Source organism: Triturus cristatus, chromosome 3_2 (assembly GCF_964204655.1).
Source record: "Triturus cristatus chromosome 3_2, aTriCri1.1, whole genome shotgun sequence".
In the NCBI taxonomy this organism is placed as follows: domain Eukaryota; kingdom Metazoa; phylum Chordata; class Amphibia; order Caudata; family Salamandridae; genus Triturus; species Triturus cristatus.
In genome coordinates, this window is record NC_140584.1 from 832,581,184 (window position 1) to 832,601,598 (window position 20,415).

Here is a 20,415-nt window from a genome sequence, read left to right on the forward strand (position 1 = left end):
CCATAGGGAATCACTACCTTTGGTGTGTCTTTGCAAAGTAAAAGGCTTGTGTTGAGATGGAGTACTGAAGTGAGTGTCCTCAAAGTGAGGCCTCAGCTTCCTCCAATCATCCTCCACCATGGATGCCTTTCTTTCTTTCACTGAGTTGCACTGTGCTCTCAGGGTCAGCCTCTGGCTACCTAAAGCTGGAGGCTGGGTCCCTTTTGTGGGCTTACTGGAGGGACAGGTCAGGTTTGGGGCCCTAAGGTCCATTGTTTGCCTGTGCCCAACAGAATCCCTCTGGGGGAGGTCCCTAACTACCTGTAAAGGGGATCCCTCAGGAATGTTTTTACCCATCACCTGGCTAGGGCTACTAGCCAGGCAATCCTCATTCTTTTGATGGGGGGGGTTCTTGTGGACAGGGGCCCTCTTGGGGTCCACTGGCCTCCCTGACCTCTGCAGCCCTGGGCTGACTGAGGCAGGGTAGAGAGAGGCAGGCTACCTGCACCAGACTGGGTCCCACCTTGGAAGGGGCCACTGACATCAGAGGCTCTGCCAGGCCAGGCCTGGCTACCTCTGGGGCAGTTCCTTCACAAGGGGTGAGGTCAGATCCCTGAGGAGGCTGACCTTTTCCTAATGTCTGGGGAGAGGGAGACTTTTCTTCCTCCCCACTACTCTCTGTTTGTGTGGAGTGATCCATAGTTTCAGGCTTCACTACACCTATGTCAGTCTGAGTATGGGCTGAGACCATTACAGCCTTGCCAACCTTTTCAGGGAGGCACTCAGTTTGGGTTTGAGCTGTGACTGTCACAGCTCTGCCAATCTCTACAGGGAAGTCTGTCTTTGCCTGGGCTGTGGCTACCACTGCCCTTCCAACCTTTTCAGGGAGGAAATCTACTTGGACAGGGGTTGTGGCTGGCACAACCCCACTACCCTTTTGTGAAAGGCCTACCATTTTAGAATGGGTGTCTTGTTCAATTCCAGCCCAAGCTGAGAGTTCTAAGTCATTCCCCAGTAAGCAGTCCACAGGCAAGGTTGGAGACACTGCCACCCTTTTAGGGCCAGTGACACCTCCCCAGCTGAGACATACCTCTGCCATGGGATGACTGTTCTGTTTGCCATCAATGTTATTTACCTGGTATGAGAAACCAGGCAAAAGCTGCTCAGAGGGAACTAGCCTATGGGCCACCATAGTGATGCTAGCTCCAGTGTCTCTGTAGGCCTCAGCTTTTCTACCATTGATGTAGGGTTCCTGTCTGTACCTACCCAAAGTGTTGGGACAGGCAGTGAAGTTGGCAAACCCCATGCCACCATCACAGACAAGAGTAGCTGCTGTAGGGGAATTGGCTAAGCCAGGATCCCCCTGTGTTCCCCAAGAAAACCCAACCAAATTTTTGGGGGCACTCCCACCACCTAGGGGATTACTGCTGACAGTAATAGGTGGTGTGACAGGAGTAGTTGGAGGAACAGTTTTGTTTTTAGCCTTTGGGCAACTGCTGTCAGTTTTCCAATGCCCAGGAGTTTTACACTCATGGCAGTAAGGCTTTTTAACTGTGGTAGAGGAGGGAGCTTGGGACCCACCACCCTGTGTGGAGTTTTGGGGCCCTGAGGAAGATTTCTCTTTTGTGTTGTCCCCTCCCTTCTCTTGAGGCTTGGTGGTATCTTTCTTTTGGTCACCACCCTGATTTTTAGGCCTAATCCTGGTCCTGACCCATTTATCTGCCCTCTTTCCCAATTCTTGGGGAGAGGTCAAATCTGAGTCTACCAGGTGTTGATGGAGAAGCTGGTTCTGACAATTACTAAGGATCTGCTCCCTCATAATCAAGTTGTACAATCCTGTATAGTCCTGCACCTTGCTGCCAGTTAACCAACCTTCCAAAGCCTTAGTGGTACAATCCACAAAATCAGACCAGTCCCGTGTCTGTGTCTTCTGGGTGTCTCTGAACAACAACCTATATTGCTCAGTGGTTAAGCCAAACCCATCTATCAGAGCACTCTTCAGGACTTTGTAATTGTTAGCATCCTCATCACTGACTGTGAGGAGCTTGTCTCTACCTTTGTCAGAAAAGGAGAGCCACAAGATAGCTGCCCACTGACTTTGGGGTACCTGCTGTACTTTGCAAGCCCTCTCCAAAGCAGTTATCCATTTGTGGATGTCATCCCCACACTTGTAGGGAGGGACAATCTTGCTCAGGTTTCTATTATCATAGTGCCTGTCTCTATCCTTAGGGATATTGCTGCCACCAGTGGGTTCTGACCCACTTAACTTTCGCTCTCTAGCCAGAGCAAGCTTCTCCTTGGCAAGGGCAAGTTCTTCCCTCTGAATCCTCAGATTAGCTTCCCTCATTCTGGCTCCATGCTCCTTTCTCTCAGGGGAAGTCATTCCCCTATGAGAGGAAGTATTAGATATGCTAGAGACATGGGAGTGGATGGATTCCCTTGAAGGGGATCTGTCCCTCCTGCTTCTCTGTGTAAGCCCACTTGGGGGTCTGTATGGGGGGACCCCATGCAAACTCCCATGTAAGCTTAGGTTAGCCTGGCTAAGTCTTCCTACTTGGCCCTGGCTGTCTACCTCTTCATCTGAAGTCCCATCTGACTCATCTGTGGTGGGTAGACCCTCCTTTGTACCTAGGGTACCTGCCTGTGAGGCTTATAGAGCATCATACTCCTCTAGGAGTTGTCTTAGCTGAAGGAGGGTAGGGTTTGCACCCTGTTTTATTCTTCTGGAGGTACACAATTGTCTCATCTCCTGAAAAGTTAGGGTATCATATCTAGAGGGGGTCTTCTGCAGACCTGACCCTCCTGAGAGAGCATCTACTTGATCTCCTCCCAGAGACATGATCTAGTGAGGGTGTGGTGTGTGCACCTACCTACACTAGTTGTTTCTACTAAACCTCTCTGGTAGTTGTAGTCAGGGTGTGTTACTCCCTTCAACCTACAACTACTAAGTCCAGTAGGACTTAAGTATTATAATCTAGGTTATATGTACCTAGACAATATCTGTGTGATCTTTCAATTTAGTATCTCAAGATTACAATGGTATTACAACAGCAAGCTCAGATCCCAACCGCTGCTCACCAATGTGAGAAGTTGGCCTGATGTATGATGTCACTAGTTCTAGTGTACACCTTATATCAGTCCAAATACCCTTATGGTGATTGGTTGTAAAGTCAACCTTATAGACCAGCTATCCTAGTGGTAGCATGGACAAGAGCAGTCTCAGGCTAAACTCTGAATGGCATGTGAAGCCAGCTGTGATACCATATATAATCCCTTGAATACCAAATGAAAGGACACCACAACAGATATATATATAAAATAAAGTGTATTTATTCTAGTCAAACCCTCAGCACTCTTTATGAGATTAGAAGTAAGTACAACACAGTCTTACTTAAGCATACATTAAGTCACACAGGTAAGTAATACAGTTAGGCCCTAGGGGCCACGCAAACCATATACTAAGTAAGTGGTATAAGGACCACTGTCACGGAAATAGGATAGGCCTAGGCCATCGCTGGGGCTACACTATACTACCAAAGGTTAGGAAGTGGGAGGCCCACGGGATTCAGGTGCAGAGTGGAAACACTCACGCGTAATGCGTAAAAGTCGATAGAAATAGTAGTTGTTAGAAATTAACAGTTTAAGGACACTTCTAAAGCAGCTAGAGAGTCGAGACTCGGACACTAGACCCTAGGATAGTCACTACCCTGGTGAGCACCGAAGTACCCAAGTTACCTAGCCCACAGGCTGCGGGTGCATAGGTGTGAACTTGCGTCGGGTTTCGTCGTGGACTCCTATGGATGCCTGAAGGAAAGATGCTGACAGGCAGTCAGTGAAGAGTGTCCGGTGGATCCCAAGGCTGGGATCAAGAAGAGAGGAGACCTGCAAGCAGAAGGGACAGAGTCAAGGTCACTAGCCAGTGACCACGTGGAACCAGGAAGGAACCAGGCGATGTCGTGAAGATTGCAGGTGAAGGTGAAGCTTGTCGTTGCAGCCACGAGGACCAGGGAACGTCGAGGACGACCAGGACCAGGAGGCGAGCTGTCCCACGAAGGCTCTTGCATTCGGCGGCGTCGAAGTTGGACTAGGACTCACCAAGCCTTGGCAACCGGAACCCACGAAGAACGGAGGACTTGCTTCTGGTGCAGACCAGGAAGGTCTGGGGTGCTTCTCTTTTTCAAAGAAGCAGGAGCCAGTCTGGAGGAGCCAAACCAGCGGTGAAGATTTCAGGATGCGTCGTCACAAAGGCCACTAGCCAGCGGGCAAGCAACCGGACAGACGCGGCAAGCAGGAAAATGCAGAAGGGCCCCACGCAGGACTCGTGGAGTGTGGGGGGCTGATCTTCGGTGCAGACGGTGCTTGGGGTTGGGGATTCTCAATCCCCGGTGCACAACTTCGAGGGTGCCTCAGAAGCTGCGCTTGAAGATACTAGCCACTTTTCCCAGGTAGCCGGTCCCACGTCTCTCGTCGCCTCCACGGATCTCAGCTCTGCTGTGGATGTGGATCAGGGTCGGAGAAGTCTGGAAGTCAAGGCTCTGGTCGGGCTCTGCAGTCGGTCCCTCGTAGAACTTTAGCAAAGCAAAGGGTAGTCTCTTGATGGTGCCTGTTTGCACAGGGTAGCCACTCCTTGACCACAAGGGAGATTCTTCAGTCTTCTTCTTTCGTCGAATGTCGAAGGTCCAGAGTTTCTGTTCAAGTTGCAGGTTCAGGATAATCTAAAGTCTTGAGGCCCAACTCCCACTCTTATACTAATCTGGGGGGCTGGGATACCTGCTAGGTCACGCCTTATGGGTGGGACCTGGGAGGGGGTGGTTACACCCACTTCCCTTTGTCCAGTTTCGCGCCAGAGCTGGGGCTGGAGTGCCCCAGCGCCGGTTTGAACTGGACTATGCAAGGAACACCTTGTGTGCCCCAGGCATGTCTCATTCCTTTCAGCCCACCCTGCCCCAATACACTAAAGGCTGTCTGGGGAGGTGCTAGCACCTCCCCAAGCAGGAAACCTATTGTCCAGGCCTCCCTGGCTGGGATCACTCCCAGCAGCAGGAGGTCAGACTTGTGTCGTGGCAGCAGCATCCATTTTGTGATGCTGAGGCTTTGGTCAGAGGCTAACAGTAAAGTAGGATTTTAACATGTCTCTCCCTCTAGAAGGGAGGAATAATATCCTCATCACCAGAAATGGTATGGGGGTATTATTCCAAAGTGTTAGACACCTTACACGACATGTTTTGATAAAGCCAAACCATAGTTACCATAACCGTTTAAGATTATAAGGCACTTTAAGAGTATATGGTAGGCTATATCATAGAACAGCTATAAGGACATGGTTCCGAAAGCTGCAGAAAGGCTCAGCTCATGCTAGAGCACCATCTCACATGTTACCAAGCACTCTGCCTCCAGGATTGTTAAGGCCTGCCATAGGAGTGACTGATAGGTACACATGTGTCTATATATAAGGGTAGATATAGGCATACTATATCTAAGCAAGGGGTGATTACACGACCTTACCCCAGCTGAGTGATCAGCCAGTTGTGTCTGATTGGAAGGCCAGACCAGGGGTGGCATAATACATGCTGCAGCCCCTGGGAGGCCTAGGGTACACCTATGCCCTGGGTACCTAGGGTACACTGTACAGGGTCCAATAAGGTGATCCTTACCAATTGGGAATGTACCTAGGGTACATGGAGTCCATTTTAAAGAGAGAGCAGACAGCCTGAGACCCTGAATGGCAGGATCTCAGGCCAACCAAGTCGAAAAACCAGCTAGACACTAGGCAAAAAGTTGGGGGTAACCATAGTCAGATATCCACCTTCCTATAGCGCCAACCAACATCACTTTTGGTTTGCCGCCATCCACGGCGCCGAAGATGTTCGAGATCCGAACACGTGTCCGCCCGACACAGTCCCCGTCTACTGGACACACACATTCTGAGCCTTCACAGCCACAATTCATCGACGCCGACACGGGTAGACTAATGCTCCGCAAGCGGAAGATCACGCAAGAGAGGGGCTTGGACTCATACAGAATACCTCTGAAGCACAAATTGCCAGCGGAGTCGGAACCAGTTCTATATGAATGCTTGCAAACCTCCTATCAGGATCCCCAGTCCTTTTCTCCTACGCCTTCAGAAACGGACGCAGTGGAGGACTACATGGGCGATGATACCACCTACCCTGGGGATGTCGATCCTGATGAGCAGCAGGACCCCGATCAGGCATGGGATGACCCTACAGACCAGGGTACCGCGCCAGATACCCAGGACACGCAGCTTTACAGCGCCAAAACATCTCCCACAGAGGACACTGCTGCCTTCAATGCCCTCATAGAACGTGCTGCCGCCAATCATGGAGTACAACTCCATTCTGACACTGTTGAAGAAGACTTCTTAGTGGACACTTTCGCCTCCTCCGAAAGAACTGTCAAAACTCTGCCCATGCTAAAAGGAGTTCTCAAACCTGCAAAGGACATTTTCAAAGAAACAACCAGGGCACGGGTGCTAAACCCCAGGATTGAAAAAAAGTACAAGCCTGCGCCCGGAGATCCTATGTACATTAGAGGTCAGATACCTCTGGACTCCATGGTCGTTGCTAACGCTCGCAAACGAGCCCATTCGCAAACAACAGGTGATGCTCCTCCCCCAGACAAGGAGTCCAAAGTGCTGGAGACCTCAGGCAAAAGAATTGCAGCTCAAGCAGCAAACATCTGGCGCATTGCCAATACACAGGCACTCCTGGCCCGTTATGATCGTTCACATTACGACACGCTAGAATCACTACTCCAGCATCTGCCAGATGAATACAAGGAGGAAGCAGAGCTCCTCATCAGAGAGGGACAACTCCTTACCAACGCATCCATTAAGTGCGCCCTGGATGCTGCCGACACAGCAGCAAGGGCAATTAACACCAGCGTCATGTTACGACGACACGCATGGTTGAGAATCTCAGGATTCAAACCAGAGATTCAAAACAACATCCTAAATCAGCCAGTCAACCCCGACTACTTATTCGGCCCTGAAGTTGACACTACCCTCGAAAAAATAAAAAAAAGACACTGACACTGCGAAGTCAATGGGGGCTCTGCAATTTCGTAGTGGCTCCTTTTGTCGCCCCGGGAATAGAGGAGCAGCTAGAGGCCAGGTGTCACAGCAGCAATATACTAAAGGGGGCACACAGAGTACCTACGATAAAACCAACAGAGGTGGATATCGTGGCTCCAGCACCAAGGGCAGGGGACGTGGTTACGGCAACACCAGGTCCTCCCCCAAAAACAAACAGTGACGCCCTCTCCCTTCCCCCCGACCACATAACACCTGTCGGGGGGAGACTCCAGCGGTTCCTGTCCACGTGGAAAAACATCGCCACAGACAGGTGGGTCAGGGACATTATCCAACACGGTTACTGTCTCGAGTTAACCTCCGCTCCACCCAACATACCACCAAAGCACCGTCCTATGTCCGTAGAGCACTTAGCATTATTGCAGCTGGAAGTGCTAAGTATGCTGCAAAAAGGTGCAATAGAGGTCGTGCCCGTCAACCAGCAGGGGACAGGGGTGTACTCTCTGTACTTAATCCCAAAAAAGGACGGGTCACTCAGACCTATACTAGAACTGAGACCCCTCAACCACTACATTCTCTCAGAGCATTTCCATATGCTCACCCTACAGCAAGTTCTCCCGCTGCTCAGCCAGGGAGACTTCCTAGCCACACTAGACCTCAAAGATGCGTACTTCCACATACCCATACACCCATCACACAGGAAATATCTCAGGTTCACTATTCAGGAACAGCACTATCAATTCAAAGTTCTCCCCTTCGGAGTGACAACAGCACCCAGGGTTTTCACCAAGTGCCTAGCTACAGTGGCTGCACATCTACGGAGACAACACATTCACGTCTACCCTTACCTGGACGACTGGCTTGTTCAAGCAAAGTCGACCAGCAATGCGCCAGCCACATGTCCCTCACCATTCACCTTCTTCACAGTCTGGGATTCTCACTAAATTACCCAAAATCACATCTCCAACCCGCACACGTACGACAGTACCTGGGCGCAACCATAAACACTCTGGCAGCCACAGCTCAGCCAAATTTGGTGAGGATCAACAGCATACAACTGCTGATCTCAAAGTTCAAACCTCAACACTCCCTTCCTGCGCGAGTGTTCATGCAGTTGATAGGCATGATGGCCTCCTGCATTTTCATAGTCCCGCACGAGAGACTACATATGCGCCCGCTTCAGGAGTGCTTGGCACATCAATGGAATCAGGCTCACGGGCAATTAAAAGACCTAGTGTTGGTGAGCGGTCGGGCATACAACTCTCTGCATTGGTGGAATCCACAAAACCTTTGCAAGGGCCGACCGTTCCAAGAGCCAGTTCCACAAATAATACTGACGGCGGACGCCTCTCTCCAGGGATGGGGAGCTCATGTACTCAATTACACAGTGCAGGGACTATGGACGACACAACAAAAGAAGATGCACATCAACCTTCTGGAACTGATGGCAATCTTCCTAGCCATGAAGGCATTCAAAGTACACTTGTGCAACAAAGTCGTGTTGATCCGGACGGACAACATGACTGCCATGTACTACATACAGAAGCAGGGAGGAACACACTCTCCACAGTTGTCTCACCTGGCTCAGAGCATGTGGAAGTGGGCCATTCAGAGGAACATATTCCTCATGGCGGAACACCTCCCCGGCAAGGACAACCAGATGGCGGATCTGCTCAGCAGACACAGCCACCAGATGCACGAGTGGGAGCTACATCCGTCCATTCTCCAACCGTACTTCCAACAGTGGGGTCATCCAGAGATAGACCTATTCGCCACAAACGAAAACGCAAAATGCCGAAGCTTTGCCGCCAGGTTCCCACATCCACAGTCGCAGGGCAATGCGATATGGATGAACTGGTCCGGCAGATTTGCGTACGCTTTTCCCCCAGCGCCATTAATACCGCTGGTGGCACGCAAACTGCGACAGCACTCACTGACACTCATCCTAGTTGCTCCCACATGGGCACGCCAGCCATGGTACACCACCTTTCTAGAACTTTCCGTGGTGCCACATCAAAGGCTGCGGATCAAACCTGCACTCTTAACGCAGAACCATGGCGAAATTCAGCACCCAGATCCGCAACAGCTGAACCTGGCAATCTGGCTCCTGAAGTCTTAGAGTTTGGCTACCTAAACCTGCCACCTGACTGTATGGAGATCATCAAAGAGGCCAGGAGACCCACTACCAGAGCTTGCTATGCGGCTAAATGGAAGAGGTTCGTCATTTACTGCATCAACAATGACATTAACCCGCTAGACGCATCCATTCAAAACATAATCTGTTACCTCTTACACCTATACCGATGCAATCTGGCCTACACCTCAATACGTATCCATTTAATCGCAATAGCAGCCTATCTCCAAAACAGGCAGCACCTCTCTTTATTCAGAGTGCCTGCCATCAAAGCCTTCTTGGAGGGACTTAAACGAGTAATTCCCCCAAGGCACCCACCAGCACCGGTGTGGAACCTCAACTTGGTCCTCACCAGACTGATGGGTCCACCCTTCGAACCTCTCCACTCATGTGAGATTCAATTCCTCACCTGGAAAGTAGCTTTCCTAGTAGCAATCACTTCGTTAAGAAGAGTTAGTGAACTCCAGGCACTAACCATTCAAGAGCCATTCATACAGGTTCACGCAAACAGGGTCGTACTACGTACCAACCCCAAATTCATGCCTAAAGTAATATCGCAGTTCCACATGAATCAAACTATTGAACTGCCCGTTTTCTTTCAAAATCCACAAAATGTCGCTGAGAGAATGCTCCATACACTAGATGTAAAGAGGGCCCTCATGTACTATATAGACAGAACTAAAGACTTTAGGAAGACAAAACAACTTTTCGTTGCCTTTTCTCCACAACACAAGGGCAACGCCATTTCCAAAGCAGGTATAGCGAGATGGATCGTTAAATGTATTCAAATTTGCTATCAAAAAGCTAAACGCACATTAACGATTCCCCCACGAGCCCACTCAACACGAAAGTTAGGGGCGTCCATGGCTTTCCTGGGAAATATTCCTTTACAGGAAATATGTAGAGCAGCCACATGGTCCACTATACATACATTTACCAAACACTACTGTGTAGATGTACACTCAAAACAGCAGGCAGCTGTAGGACAGGCTGTTCTCAAAACTCTTTTTCAGACTGCTGCAGCTGGCACTGGTAGCCGCCGCTAATAGGAGGTACTGGTATATATTCTATGCACAGATATGAATTCAGCAGCCCACATGCCTAGAACTGAATATGCTACTTACCAGTATGCATCTGTTCTTGGCATGTAGGGCTGCTGACATTCATATCGCCCACCCTCCTCCCCGGCGCCTGTAGCAGCTGCAGCTCTCAGAATTACTGTATAGCATGGTCATCACTTACTGTATCTACTCCATCACTGCCACAATGGCGAAAAACAATCTAAGGATGGAGAGGATGCCCATGCGCACTGTGGTCCAGGGGAGGAGTCACCTATCTCGTGATACTTCGAAGACTCTTCCAGGACAACAACGTGCAAACATCCGGACCCAACACTAGGCGGCGATCTATGCACAGATATGAATGTCAGCAGCCCTACATGCCAAGAACAGATGCATACTGGTAAGTAGCATATTCACTACTACTCACTCTCTACTACTCTACTACTCACTCGCTACTACTCTCTACTACTCACTCTCTACTACTCATGCTCTACTACTCACTCTCTACTACTCACTCTCTACTACTCACGCTCTACTACTCACGCTCTACTACTCTCTACTACTCACTCTCTACTACTCTCTCTCTACTACTCTACTACTCACTCGCTACTACTCACTCTCTACTACTCACTCTCTACTACTCTCTACTACTCGCTCTCCACTACTCGCTCTCTACTACTCTACTACTCACTCGCTACTACTCACTCTCTACTACTCACTCTCTACTACTCTCTACTACTCGCTCTCCACTACTCACTCTCCACTACTCACTCTCCACTACTCACTCTCCACTACTCACTCTCCACTACTCACTCTCCACTACTCACTCTCCACTACTCACTCTCTACTACTCTACTACTCACTCGCTACTACTTACTCGCTACTACTCTCTACTACTCACTCTCTACTACTCACTCTCTACTACTCATGCTCTACTACTCATGCTCTACTACTCATGCTCTACTACTCACGCTCTACTACTCACGCTCTACTACTCTCTACTACTCACTCTCTACTACTCTCTCTCTACTACTCTACTACTCACTCGCTACTACTCACTCTCTACTACTCACTCTCTACTACTCTCTACTACTCGCTCTCCACTACTCGCTCTCCACTACTCACTCTCCACTACTCACTCTCCACTACTCACTCTCCACTACTCACTCTCTACTACTCACTCTCTACTACTCACTCTCTACTACTCACTCTCTACTACTCACTCTCTACTACTCACTCTCTACTACTCACTCTCTACTACTCTCTCTCTCTCCTACTCTCTCTCTCTCCTACTCTCTCTCTCTCCTACTCTCTCTCTCCTACTCTCTCTCTCTCCTACTCTCTCTCTCTCCTACTCTCTCTCTCTCTCCTACTCTCTCTCTCTCTCCTACTCTCTCTCTCTCCTACTCTCTCTCTCTCCTACTCACTCTCTCTCCTACTCTCTCTCTCTCCTACTCTCTCTCTCTCTCCTACTCTCTCTCTCTCTCCTACTCTCTCTCTCTCCTACACTCTCTCTCTCCTACTCACTCTCTCTCCTACTCACTCTCTCTCCTACTCACTCTCTCTCCTACTCTCTCTACTACTCTCTCTCTACTACTCACTCTCTACTACTCACTCTCTACTACTCACTCTCTACTACTCACTCTCTACTACTCACTCTCTACTACTCACTCTCTACTACTCACTCTCTACTACTCACTCTCTACTACTCACTCTCTACTACTCACTCTCCTCTACTACTCTCTCTACTACTCTCTCTCTACTACTCTCTCTCTACTACTCACTCTACTACTCACTCTACTACTCACTCTACTACTCACTCTCTACTACTCACTCTACTACTCACTCTCTACTACTCACTCTCTACTACTCACTCTCTACTACTCACTCTCTACTACTCACTCTCTACTACTCTACTACTCACTCTACTACTCTCTCCTACTCTCTACCACTCACTCTCTACTACTCTACTACTCACTCTCTACTACTCTCTCTCTACTACTCTCTACTGCTCACTCTCGACAACTCTCTCTCTACTACTCTCTCTGCTACTCACTCTCTACTACTCTCTACTACTCACTCTCTACTACTCACTCTACTACTCACTACTACTTTCTACTACTAACTCTACTACTCACTCTACTACTCACTCTCTACTACTCTCAACTACTCACTCTCTACTACTCACTCTACTACTCTCTCCTACTCACTCTCTGCTACTCTCTCTACTACTCTCTCTACTCTCTATTACTCATCCTCTACTCTCTTCCTCTCTACCTTTCTCTACCTCTCTCTCTACCTCTACGTCTCTGCCTCTACACCTCTACCTCTCTACCTCTCTCTACACGCACACATATGCACATATATGCATATGCATTTATATATATGTATGTGTATATATATATATATATATATATACACACACATACATATATAAACATATATATAATCTGCATATCTATATAAATACAAATATAAATGCATGCATACATATACATATATGCATGTTATGTACATGAAATTTTGAAAAACACTAATAAAAGCAAAGCTAAAAAGCCACCTAATTACAAACAGAATTGCTTTAACTTAAACGAGGGCGAGACCTATTGCATTTTCAATGCTTGTTTACTTTGGTTCCATCAAGAAGGCATTCAGATGTGACACATTTGCCATAAATTCTGAATGGTAGCACTCTAGTTCCTCATTAGATCACTGTAGCAAAGCTACTGCTCACCAGGGAAGTCTGCTGCTGGTATTCAAAGTGCATGTTTCAGTCTGCATGTCAGAACTTTTTAATGAAATAGAAGAGGATTTGAGAAGTCAAAATGTGCCCTAAGTTTTCTTTCTGCAGCACTAATCATAATTTCTATGGCAAAATGAAACCCCTCATTTTGTTCCTTTGCAAATTAAATGTTTTAAATGTTACCACTTTATTCCAATCAAGATGGCTTCAGGTGTGCCATACCTTTGTCATAGGTAAGACTGTTAGCGCTCTAGTTGTTCTTTAAAACACTTTGGGATGTCTGTCATTGGGCTATACTTGGGCTACATCTCGGTGATATTTGTGCTACATTTGGGCTCTTTTGTCTCTGGTGGCCATCTTGGGAGACTTGTTAAGAAGTTTCCTAATTTTCTCATTTACTGCAGTCTCCTCAGTAGGCATACTGTCAGTTTTTTACTTTGATTCATTGAAGAAGGCATTTAGATGTGTCACACATTTGCCATAAATTCAGAATGTTAGCACTCTAGTTGCTCATTAGATCACTGTAGTAAAGCTACTGCTCACCAGGGAAGTCTGCTGCTGGTATTGAAAGTGCATGTTTCAGTCTGCATGTCAGAATTCTTTAATGAAATAGAAGAGGATTTGAGAAGTCACTCAAAATGTGCCCTAATTTTTCTTTCTGCAGCACTAATCATACATTCTATGGCAAAATGAACCCTCTCATTTTGTTCCTTTTTAAATTAAATGTTTTAAATGTTACCACTTTATTCCAATCAAGATGGCTTCAGGTGTGCCATACCTTTGTCATAAGTAAGACTGTTAGCGCTCTAGCTGTTCTTTGGAACACTCTGGGAAGCTGCAGTAGAACACAAAGGAATCAACTGACAGTCTCTGCCCTTGTTGGATGTACATGTTTTAATGAGAATTTAAGACTTCTTTCTCACATGACTGAGAAAGATAATGTGAATTTACAGAAAATATGCTCTCAGTTTAGCTTATAGATCACCTTCCAAACCTCTGTGGGAAAAGCAAGTGAAAATAGTTCTCTCAAACATGATTCATGATATCCCAGCAGCAGGCTTTTTCACATGGTAAAATCACCTTAGAACATACCACAATTCCTAAAATGAGTATGGCACCATCAACAAATGATTTATAATGTAACTAAAGTCTTAAAACCTTCTATTAACTGCAATGCTTTTTAATGAGGTGCTATCATGTATATTGGTCCCAAGATGGCTGCCAACACTTCTTGGATGAAGTGCTGACAGCCAATCAGATCTCACAATGAGATGTGTGGTTAGGCTCCGCCCAGATATGTATATGATTTTACTTTTGATTTTCTCAGGAACTACTGAACAGATTTACACCATATATGCAAAAGGCACATGCCTGACCTGAGGACTACCTCTTTGCCAAATTTCAAGTAATTCTGTTCAGCCGTTCGGGCTGTACCTTCGACTAAAGGTCCTATGGGAAAATGCATGGGGAAAACGCGTTTTGGGACCCCCCTTTTTTCTCAGCCCCCGCTTGACGAATCACCCCGAGACTTTCAGGGTAGGAGCGGAGCGGAGCGCCCCATTAGTTTTGAAAATTTCACGAACATAAGTCAACCGGCGCCAAAGTTATTCAAAATAGAATTTTCAGATTTCCTATGGGAACTCGGTCCTAACTATAACTATCTACTGGCGACCGCCAGTAGATTATATATATATATATATATTCACTTAAAAAACCATAGGTTTCACACATGTTATAGTTAGCTGGACATTTCACTCGTGAAAAACCATTGAAATTCCCCCGTTAGAGTTAGTGCAGGCAACTATAACTCACGCGACCGCAATCCTCTGCTGATGACGTCAGATATTACATCACTGTATTTAGACACTTATTTACCCATGTCTTCTTCCATTAATTTTTAGCTATACATATATTACAAATATTTTTTATTCAGAAAGACACATATGTCATCAGTGATGTAATATCTGACGTCATCAGCAGAGGATTGCGGTCGCGTGTACATATGTATAACACAGATTTACCTATACCTATTCATACATTTATAAATTGTATGCATCTGTTTGTATATGTGTATATATTTCAAGTCATTCTAGAGGGCGTACGTGTCCTTGTGTCCCTTTGCTTAGTAGTTACATATGCATTTGCTTATCCTTCCTCCTTTGTGGCTTCTACGTTAGATAGTCCCAGAGGGCTCACTTCTCTCTAGAAGCCTCTAACCACGAGTGGTCTATGTCAATACTTGTTCTTGTCGCTTCGCAATGCTTCTATTTAAGCATGGATTGTTGCTCTCTACATCGTGGATGTGTTCTGTGATCTCTCCCTTTTTTCCTGCTTTTCTCAGAGCAGGTTTAGCTCACAAGCTTGTTTCTACAGTAAGGAGCTCGGTCTCAGTGGAACTGGCTGTTGTCCTTGGCCTTCAGCCTCGTCCACTAATGGTCCGGATACCATAGGGAGAATTATGTAGTATTATGCTTCTATGAAGTGTTCTTTTCCAACATTTCTTTATTCCACTGCCATGGGTGACACATCACCATGCTTTTTCATGGCTTACAGATTTCAGTTCCCTACGGGTTTTCCACAGTCCTTCTGGTGGAACGTCTCTGATCACCTACATTCCTAGACAGCCTGGCACTCCATCTTATTACAAATGTGTTGGTTCTATTCAGGGATCTTTAGTGTGACCACTTCGCAGACCTTCCTTTGGGGATGGTATTGCTTGGTTATATAACTCAAAGGTACGGAATCTGCAGCTAGGTGTCTCTATCAAATGGATATGTTACTTACGTTCAGTAATACCTTATCTGGTAGAGACAGGATCTAGCCACAGATTCCTTACCGACTCTGCCATCCTCTCCGTTCTGTGAACTGGTTGTTCCTTTCGTCTACAAGATCCCCTCTGAGTATTCTAATGCCTTTCATTTGAACTTTTTAATTGTTTGACATAAAGATGCCTCTTTTTGGGCCAAACTGTTTCCATAGACAGTTTCTATGAGTGGCTTCCTGTTTTTGGTGCGGTAAATAGTCACGTAAGAAACTAACAGCGTGTCAGGGGAGGGCTTATATGGAATCCGCCAATGTCGCTATGGAGTCGCTCGACGCACTCTACCGACGTGCAGGGGTACTGCTGTAAAAATAAATCTGGATCCAGTTTGGAATCTGCAGCTAGATCCTGTCTCTACCAGATAAGGCGTTACCAAAGGTAAGTAACTTATTCTTCATGGCCCCTACTCTCCATAAACTGTTGTAAGTTTAACTTTTCTATGGTGCAGAAAGTCACAATATGAGTGATCTGCAACCTTAAGCTTTATATTTCTGTAAGCTAGACCATCGTATCCGGAGCGAACCAGTTGGGGTAAGGTTACGGTACCAACAAAGATTGTCCAGATTGACTTACAGTCCTGTTTCACTACTCTTCTGTACATATGAGTGACTCGCACAGGTGACTTCGCTTTGGCTCTGCAATTAGTGAGCTAAATCATGTGTTTCACCACTAGCAGCATTGGATGGTCATTTATTACAGAGTGTGCGCTTTTTCTCGTACCTTCACTACATTTCTGATTTGTTTGCAGGTCTTGGGGAGCTCTTTTCAAGCCCAGATCTGCATGGAATATCTGAAGAGCCTCTGGCGGTGTCGAGCATCCAACATCAGTCCACGCTGCAACTAAATGAAGAGGGAGTGGAGGCCTCGGCCGCTACGTCAATCCAGATATCACGTTCGTACACTTCCTTCTCGGTCAACCGTCCCTTCATCTTCTTTGTCATGGATGACCTCACAAGGATGCCACTGTTTCTGGGCAAAGTAGGGAATCCCAACCCAAGTGTCCCGGTGCTGAACACTACCCAGAACGACTCTCCAGACACCAAAATCGTAATGAAGGGATATGACCCAAAATAATATGAAATGTGGACCTGAAAAGACCACCCTCCATGCTGCCGGGGTTTAGAGAGGGGTGAAGAACATTTTACAGAAAAGTAACGCACGGACAGACACAGAATCATAGTCAGAAGACCTGATTGGACCAAGTGTAGCACAAGGTCTCCGACAATGAAATCCCTTTCTCAACTCTGTAACTCTGTCTCAGTTCCTGGAGGCCAACGTCTTTGCTCCTCTTGACCTAACTGTGAGACATCCTATCTTTTACGTACTGTCTGCTCAACTTCTGGTCTTCGCTGTGACTCTGCGGTCCTCTTTTCTCTGCCTCCTCTGATTTCCCTTTTATGTTCCCACGTGTTTTCCACGTTGTTGCCTCCACTCTTGCTTAGCGCCCACGTAATCACTTATATTTTTATCTTCTTTTTCTCTTTAGCTTTTCTCTGAGACTCAAACTCTCTCTACTTTTCTTTACTGGCCCCTAATACTCTTTCATTATGTGTCTCTTGACTCCCCACTGGAGACCAATTTTGTTTTTAAGCTATGTTATTTTCTGGTGGCCCACCCTTAAATGTTAAGAGGGCTGGTCTTTCCTGGGCTGCAGCTGGTTCCAAGATCCTGTTTCCTCCTTCCTGGTCCATTCACAGTGGTCCTCACCCGGTCTCATCCTCTATTGGCTAATCATTGGCCCCAAGCTGTGCCTTTCCTCCTTTCAGACCAGGATCTGTACCCTAGTTCCCTGACCCTCTTATGGCCTGTAGACTGCCACCTCGTTTTGTGGCTCTTCACTTGTCTCCATAGTGTTTCCTATTCTCTGTCCTCATGCTATGTCTCTTTCTGTTACACCTCACTAGGCTCCACACTCATTTTCTCTTCCGGGATCTGGCGTTAAAGAACAGGGCTGGCCACCCCTTTCCTGACCTGTCAATAGGATCCAGGATTATCTAAGACTTTCCTGGAATTTCAAAAGAAGGGTACTTTCTTTGTACTCGCTGGACCCAAAAATTCTCTTTTCCTTTACTGGTGCTTCACCGTAACCTAGGCTCTATTTACTTCTTGCCTAACCTTCGCTGAATCCTAGAGTCTTTCCCACCCTTTATAATACTTTCCCTAAATGCTAGGCTCTGTCTTATCTTTCCCTAACCCTTTGCAGGACCCTAGTCTCTATCTCATACTTTCCTAGTTGTTTGCTGAACCGTAGACATTGTTGCAGTACAAACAAACATATTCTTCTCCCTTTTTTGGGGATATCTGCTGGGCCATATTACCATTCTACCACCCCCTCTTTCTGGCCCCACCGTGGTTGTCATGATCCTTTATTCAATCTCTCCTGATTAGTCCAAGTTTCAGCAGTTCATTTTTTCATTAAAAGCATCAACCTGTTCCAGTTGTTCATCAAAAGCATCAACGCTAACTATGTTATGCATTTGTTTGTTTTCTGTTCATGCCTTGCATTATGACCCAGAATATTTCCCATTCATACTCACATTTTAAGTTTTTGGAGGTTTTGTAAAAATGTTTTCTAATAAATAAAGCTGTGCCTTGTCATGGGATGAATTGATGTCAATACAGCAGGCTTTGCTTTTCATGGCTTTGATGTGTAACTTTAGCCTTTTGTATCCACTCGCCCTCTTTAGGAGAGAAGTCTATAAAAGTGGAGAGCGTAGGTGCCCAACCCAGCAGGCCATGCCTGCTAAGGGGCCGGGAGATGGAGAGAGGGGTGGTCTAGAGGTTTGTGTGTGTGTGTTGGTCTTCTTAGCTTTGGTAAACATTAATAAAATCACATAAACACCATCGTGTGAGGACCAAGAAACTACAAGGGTTGACCCCCCCCCCCGGTAGTATATTTAGGTTCTTTTGAGTGAGTGCATCAAGAAAAGTAAAAGCACATTACAGAAATATTTACTTTGGACCTTTGTGTAATTTACCCCAGCATCAAGGCCTGCACGGAGTTTCAATAGGAGATACACACTTCATTACCCGTGACAGCACATATACTAATAAAGATTCAGGGCCTACACCGTTTCTGTGCTAGATCCGTTTGGGTACCACCCTAGCGAAAAGGATGAGGTTTCTTTTTATCAGGCTGGAAGATACTTGAACACAACATTGCCCTGGACCTTTGTCTTATAATGTAGGTTTATCTCCCTTGTCCTTTAATGAGAGTGCATAACTAAAAGGCTGCCAAGAGCCTTAGCCTGAGGAGTATATACACTAAGACATATAAACAAGACCCTCCAGGAGGAAAGGAAGGAATGAGAGAGGATGGGCTATCGTGGATTGTACCCCCTCATCACACACAAATAAGCAAAAGCAATTCCCATGAAGAGTAATAGTGTACCAAGGGCCAGATGTACGACCGTTCACTTTTGCGAGTCGCAAATTGCGTCGAATTGCGACTCGCAAAAGTAAATGTACAACAGTGTCTCAGACACTGTTCGCGATTCCCAATGGGGTCGCAAATTGCATGCCTCATTAATATTCTTGAGGCAAGCGCAATTTACGACCCCATTGAGAATGGCTAGCACTCCCAGGGATGGTGGCCTGCTGGTGTCAGCAGACCACCATGTCTGACTACTTTTTAAATAAAGCAGTTTTTTTGTAATGCAGCCTGTTTTCCTTAAAGAAAAACAGGATGCATTTAAAAAAGAAAAATGAAACTTTTATGTTTGGTTTTTTAAGGGACCACTGCCTCCTCTTAACAAATATTTTCGCAAACTCTCACAGAGGGGAAGGGGTTCCCTGGGGACCCCTTCCTGTTTGTGAGTGGTTTACCACCTACTTGAAGTAGGTGGTAAAATGTGAGTGTTTTGCGGCAGCAAATGCAGTCGCAAAACAATAGTACATTGCATTGAGACTCGCTATTAGGAAGGGACGCCCCTTCCTAATAGCGAGAGTCGCAAGAGCAATTTTGCGAGTCAGTGACTCGCAAAATAGCATTTGTACATGCCAGGACCCTTTTTTGTGGTCGCAAACGGGCCGATCTCCTGTTTGCGACTGCAAAAAACAGTTGTACACCTGGCCTCAAATATATTATCCAACCTATATGGTGTACTAAACAATATCCTGTCTGTATGTACTAGGAAGACGATTCAAAAACATATTAGGTAAGCACTCACACGCCTAAACAGGTGTCATGCTTCATCGTCCGGCTTCCTCATTTTTCAAAAATTAATATAGTGACAAATGAGCTTGAATTTCCAGGAAGCACTTTGTTTAGAGGCAATTGAAGAAGGAGATCCGAAAACTTAAAAATCCCCAAGGTGTCTCAAGTATGCCTTTACTTAAATAAGGACCTATGTGATGGTTAAAACATAAGTTAACAGATGCCCAGGAGATCAATCACGTTCACCTGCAGAGGTACTGCTTTGGAATCTATTCACAAGGTGAGGACTCTGTGGATAGAAGTCTCTATCAGAAGAACAAGTTAACTTCTGTAATTCCGTTTCGGGTAGAGACTCTATCTAGCCGCTGATACCTCACCGACCCACCCTCCTCCCCATTCTGTGGAATGGACTCGTAGAGTCCATTAATAAGATCCCAATTTGGAAGACTGTACACTGCCATATTCTGATT

At 46.5% G+C, this 20,415-nt stretch overlaps 1 protein-coding gene across 1 annotated transcript in view; it reads left to right on the forward strand.

The window, feature by feature from the left end:
• SERPINF2 (serpin family F member 2) overlaps positions 1–18,390 on the forward strand; it is a 248,280-nt gene extending 229,890 nt beyond the window's left edge. Inside the window, exon 10 of the mRNA XM_085649072.1 lies at positions 16,538–18,390. Within this exon, the coding sequence (XP_085505198.1) occupies positions 16,538–16,863 (326 nt within the window). The 3' untranslated portion in view covers positions 16,864–18,390. The remainder of the gene's footprint in view (positions 1–16,537) is intronic.
• The last annotated feature ends 2,025 nt before the right edge of the window (positions 18,391–20,415 follow it).